The following is a 5,982-nucleotide window of genomic DNA, read 5'->3' on the forward strand; positions in this document are numbered from 1 at the left end:
GCCGCCATGTTTGTTATGATGCAGAACGAAGCAGGTGACTGGCTGAAAAAAAAAAACTTTATTTAAAAGTTGTGTAGTTACAGTCACCTTTAAAAAAAAGTTTGTTTTTTCTTTGTTATTTCCTTTTCTTGGTTTGAAAATAAATAAACAAATAAATGATGTTATATTAAAATATGGAGATGAGCATGTGCCATTACTATAGCCACGCCTTGTTTGGTGACCTGATCATGTTTTTCACCCCGAATCGTCTTTCAGCTGCTCCCTTCAGGTTTCCCCACAGCGGATGATTTGACACACCCTATCCCCATCACCCTCCTCTGCCACACCAGCCGTCTGCATGGCCTCCTTCACTACATTCATGAATCTCCTCTGTAGTCTTTCTCTTTTCCACATGCCTGCAGCTCCATCTTCAACATCCTTTGTCCAGTTTATTCACTATCCCTCCTCTGCACATGTGCAGATAATCTCAGCCTCGTCTCTCTTACTTTATCTCCAAACTGCTCAACCTGAGCTGTCCCTCTAATGTACTCATTTCTAATCCTGTCCATTCTGGTCACTCTACCTAACCTAGTTTAAACAGCTCTTATCCATGTCTTCATGGTATGGCTCAGCAGCTTTATCCCTGTGTGGTTTCTACAGCTCTGGGGTGTGTTAAACAATCTTGTTAAAAGGTCTGCTACACTCTCTGCTACACATCTCCATTTATTTTCTTGGATGAGTTACATTAAAGATAAAGCCCAATTTCCTTAGTTGGTTTTAAGCCACTCCATTTAACGGCCACAAGGGGTCACTGTGCTGTAGCATATTTGCAGGCTTGCTGTGGTCCTTCATTGTGTTTGATTTGTTGACTAAAACTGAGTTAAATGCACATATTTGAACTGGAGAGAATAGCCTGTGGTGAAAAAATGAATTAAACTTTAAAGGGCTCCTTATTTTTTCAGTCAACACTAAAGATGAAATCAATCCTTTCTTCTTCTGATTAGATGACAAAGAAGATTAAGATCTAAAACGTCACTTGGCAGCCCTTTCACAGGTTGGCTGCAGGTTGCTCACAATGACAGTAATCTTTACCTTGTTTACCTTCTTCATTTTCTAGGAAGACAGGCCATCATTTCCGGAACAGCATTTTAACACAATCTGTTATTAATTATTTGCGCAAATATTATTTACAAACAAGATGTGGAATATATACCATACACAAGTGTTAATTCAGCAGTGCTGGCAGTTACACTGTTATGTGATCTATTTAAGACAATTAACGGAAGAAGAACATACACACACTCAAAGAGACAAAAAGTAACAATAACCAGGAAAACCAATTTAAAAACAAAAAAGATACAGTTTTGGCTTTTTGTTTTGTTTTTGAGCAAGACTTGAGATAAGGATATTTATATATTTTATTCTTACTAGACATTTCACTAACTTTAAATAACGGCCTAAAGTGCTGTACTAGAAACACACTGGTAGAGGGAGTACACGTTGTACCTCCGTTTGCACGTATATTTGCACCCGTTACTTTTGCATATGTTTGAACAAGTTGGACCACATGATGGCGCTGGATGTCAAATTATTACCAAAGTTTTTGCAGTTCTAACAGTATATCCTGTGGTTAAAAAATGTTTTAAAATGTCTCTTCGACCCTATCCTGCAGTAGTTGTTGACATATTACAATAAAATAACAGATTTCAACCTCAACCTTATGTTGACGCTAAATGTTTTAAAAAGGTGAGTTGATCATAAAACGCAAGTAAAAGTCTGTGCAGAATTTGAAGAAGAAGAAGAAGAAGAAGACGGGTGCCTTTTTATTGTAACTATATACATGTACAATGAGATACAGAGCATCTCCTACTCAGTGCAGGCATTTTATCTTAATCTAATCAAAGCCTTTAAAGTTAAGCAGGGGTTTATGGCATAACTTTATCTACTTCAGAAGTGCAGAGCAAAGCAACACTTGGAGTATATGACCAAGTTGTTATTTAACCTCTTGAAAGCTGTCAATTTAAACCAGGCTGCCTAACTAACTTGCATAGATTAACCTTAATTATTCTGAATAAGTTACCCATTTACAAAACTGATAATGAGCACCTTGGAGGATGTCAAGAAAAACAAGCCTGTTCCTCAGTTTTTCCACAATTATTTTCAGATCCCAGGAAAAGAAAGGACAAACAAGTTCTCTCCTAGATCTAGAAATAAATAATAAATGAACTTTATTGAAAATTTGTGGGAATTAATGAAACCCAGTGGGCCCAGTCGGCCACAAGTTTGACACCTCTGGTTTGAACCGAAGTGGTGAGACTGGTGTGCTGTCTTCGAGGAAGCCATTTTAGAGCACAAATGAATACGCACAAAGTTATTAGCTACCATTACAGTGGTTTATATACAAAACTGCTGTCCTCGGGCGGATGCTTCGGTAATGCTGTGATACTCTGAACTGTTGTGGGCAGGGTCCATGTACGAGGCCGTAAATAACGGCTGTCAGCGCTGTTACACTGACTACTCCAGTCCGCTCCGATTGTTGTTGCGGTACGTGACCACTGTGTTTCCATGGGGAGGGGGCGGGGGAGAAGGAACAGCAGCAGCTGGGCATCAGATTTCAACTGCCAAAACTAAGGTGGACTGAACCATCACTCGGCGGGGAGGATGCTTTCTGTGTGTCACACCACATCTTTTTAACATAGCTACAGTAGCTTCACATGGGTATTTAGGTACTTTATATTGAGATTTAGAATAAATGACCTAAAACATATGTCATATTACAATGTTTCAAATGGGAAACGGAGATGCGTGAAATGACATCTCCCCCCGCCTCCTTCTGCGTAAATGGATTCTTCCAGCTCCTTATAATAACGCCGAGAAGAAGGCAGCCCCACAGTCAGTGATGGTAAGCGCTCAGTTTGACGTTGGTACAGCCTTAAATCAGAAACCAACCACCTTAAAATCAGCGAGACGACTCTCAAAACTCTTACCCCGCTCACTTCAGTTCACTAATCAGAGCTGTAAGGAGCTGATTTCACTTTCAGAAAGGGGTGAAAAAAAGACACATTAAAGAGACAGGAGGGCGTGACAGAGAGCCAAGCGAGCAGGCAAGCTGCTGCTGCAAGGGGAGGCAGAGGAGGCTATGCACCAGCCGAAGCCAGAGGTCAAGAAAAAAAGTGAAAAAATAGTCAAAAGGTAGACTATCGAGTGAGAGGAGGAAGGGTCATTTGTGATCTGAGCCACACGTCGAGAAACGATCCTCGCATTGTTGTTGGTGAGTGAGCAACCGAGTGAGGAGGAGGATGTGAAGGAGGTGTAGCTGAGAGGCGACATCAAGAAAGGAAAGGAAACAAGGAAATGCTCTCAGAGAAGATGTGCAGGAGTATCTGCGAACACCCCAAGCTGCTGCAGGACGGGAACGAGGCTCTGCAGAGGGACGGCCGCAAGAAGCACGGCTGGTCCAAGAGCTGCAGGGGGCGCCTGCAGGGACGGAGGATGAGCGGAGGAGGGTGGCCGAAAGGCCGCAACCACCACCACTATCATCATCACCAGAACCACCACTCCCACCACCATCAACATCATCCCCGACACCTCCAGAAGCCGGCGCTGTCCCTTCGTCCCGTCAACGTGAAGGGGAAGAGGGTGAGGGGGATGCAGGCCCCCAAGAACACCAACCAGTTTTTGATGCACGAGAAGTACGAGATGCTGCACATGCGCTGTGACTCAGTGGGGAGCGATAGCGGCTGCAGCTCCGACAGCGACATGGAGCTGACGGACATGGACTCATACCTGGGCGTCCTGGAAAATGCCAGAGGAGCCCTCTTGGACAGTCCCAACCCATACGGCTCAACATCGCCTCCGGGACAGTTTGTGGTACTGCACGAGGACCCTCTGTGCATGCACGAGGGCAGCTTGCTTCTGCATGAAAGCAATCTGCGTCTGCAAGAGGACAGCATGCAGTATTTCCCCTCTGAAGACGACCTTATACAGAGCCAGAATTTCATGCAGAAGGACTTTGTTGAGTTCTATGACATCCTGACACCCTGAAGGGAAACTTTCAGGCGGACATTTTGTTTTCACCAAGACTGAACCTGCTCAGGTTTGTCCTGCCTCATGTTCACAGAAAGAAAAGTCTCCCTCCTTCTTCTTTTTTTTAACGACAGGTAGTCTTAACATCTGGAGAATTTGCTTGCAGGATGGAATGATTCAACTGGTTTCCAGCAGAAATTAATTTATTTTTTTAAAACTGAGTGTAATTGTTTTAATCATTCCTGCAAAGCACTGCCTCTTTGTATTTTTGAGATACTGGCACTGATGTTTAGAGGACAAGAACAGCACTCACAATAGGTTAAATTGTCTCACTCTGCTGGTATTTTTCCAGGTTTAAGACTTAACTTTTTCAGATTCCTGTCTTAAATCGTGTTAAGACTTTTTTTTTTTTCCTGTTGTTTACTGGTTAATGTGTGGTTATGTTCCGTGTGTCTGGGTGCTGTAAAGTGCTTCCTTTCTGTTATTGTTGTTGCACACAAAGGGAAATGGGCTGGATGGTGGGAGTGAGCCCAAACAGCCAATCGGCTTCGAGCTGACTGGATTAGGCTTGAGGTGATTGGCTAATGAACATTGTCTGTAACAAAAGCATTTGGCTGTAAATAATAAAAACAAAAAACCCAATAAATATCTGAATAATGTAAAGTGGGCTGATTGATTGTCTTTATGAATGCTAAGAGCCTGTAGAGACAGTGTGGCACTGTCATTGGGACAGCTCGAATGAGACCCTGTAAAATAAATGGTCAGATTTGTTGTAAGAGTTCACATGAGACTGGTTGAGGGAGGAGGAGGACCAGAGGTTGGTGATGAATGAAATAAATTCATGAAATCTGCATCACAAGCATTCAAAGTATGTTTCAGTATTTAAACAGAACATGAGACACATTTGTCCAGATTTCAAAAATCAAAGAAAACATTAAAAACCCTTAAATACCCCAAAATCAAGTTGTATTGATTTATTTACTGATTTATTTAGGCAGATTTATTTACTTAGGGTATAACACATCAAGCAAGGTGCTAAATACACACACGTCTCTCCGGCATTTGTTTTCAAGAGTTCAAATGCATTTTCATTGCATTACACATAAATTTTTAACCAAAGTTTGACCGCATGTAAGAGTTCAAGATAAAATCTGACATGTTGACAGAAGTCAGTAGATAGAATCACATTTAGAGATGTTGTGTGACAAACATTTGCACTTTCTGAATGTTCATAGAGCAACAAGACATCTAAGTTCTGATGATTATTTTTACCTCCATACAAAAGGAAAAATAAAAAGACTAATAATTAAAAAAAAAAAAAAGTCACTAAATGGCAGTGCTTTTTTTTTTTTTTCAATAATTGTCAGAAATTTGTAGATGACACAGGAAAAGAGAAAAAGAAAAGAAAACAACAGCAACATTACTATATTCATGTTTTCTTCCACTGTGAGGATGGGTGTTGATGTGTGTGGGTGTGTTTGGGTGGGTGTTGTGTTTGTCGGAGAGAGAAGCAACTAAAAGTACACACACAGACGGGGCCCCGGGGACATCGAAGTGGGAAGGGCATCACAGAACGTGTTGGGTCCTGGATCACAGCATTCTTTATTGAATTTTACTTTACCTTTTTTTGCTCTCTCCTGCCTCAGGGTTAAGGTTAGGCTGCTCCCAGGCCTGAGAGAATTATAGGTCAGGTCCCTTTTTGACCAGACCCCACCTCAGCTGGTGGAGTCAGTTCAACTGGTTCTTTCTATCAAGAGTTAGTCTTCATAATGATCTGATATGTATAGTAACCAAATTTAAGATCCTGATCTTAAAAGCATGAGTGCACATCGCTGTTTAAGTCCATACCAAAATTTACTTTTCACATTTCCCATATAAAAGCCACTTTTGAATTTTACAGACCAGGAATGAAGCGGGAAGGAGGGAAATCGACGCGTTCCTGTTTATAGATCCGTTAAAGTGGATTATTTGAAGTGA

General features: G+C 41.6%; 1 protein-coding gene across 1 annotated transcript; it reads left to right on the top strand.

The window, feature by feature from the left end:
• The first annotated feature begins 2,856 nt into the window (after positions 1 to 2,856).
• wu:fb55g09 lies at positions 2,857 to 4,864 on the top strand. The gene has a single exon (XM_031731493.2). It carries the CDS (start codon positions 3,334 to 3,336, stop codon positions 4,021 to 4,023), a length of 690 nt encoding a protein of 229 aa, XP_031587353.1. The 5' UTR covers positions 2,857 to 3,333; the 3' UTR covers positions 4,024 to 4,864.
• Positions 4,865 to 5,982: the final 1,118 nt, after the last annotated feature.

Source organism: Oreochromis aureus, linkage group 5 (assembly GCF_013358895.1).
Source record: "Oreochromis aureus strain Israel breed Guangdong linkage group 5, ZZ_aureus, whole genome shotgun sequence".
NCBI classification, from domain to species: domain Eukaryota; kingdom Metazoa; phylum Chordata; class Actinopteri; order Cichliformes; family Cichlidae; genus Oreochromis; species Oreochromis aureus.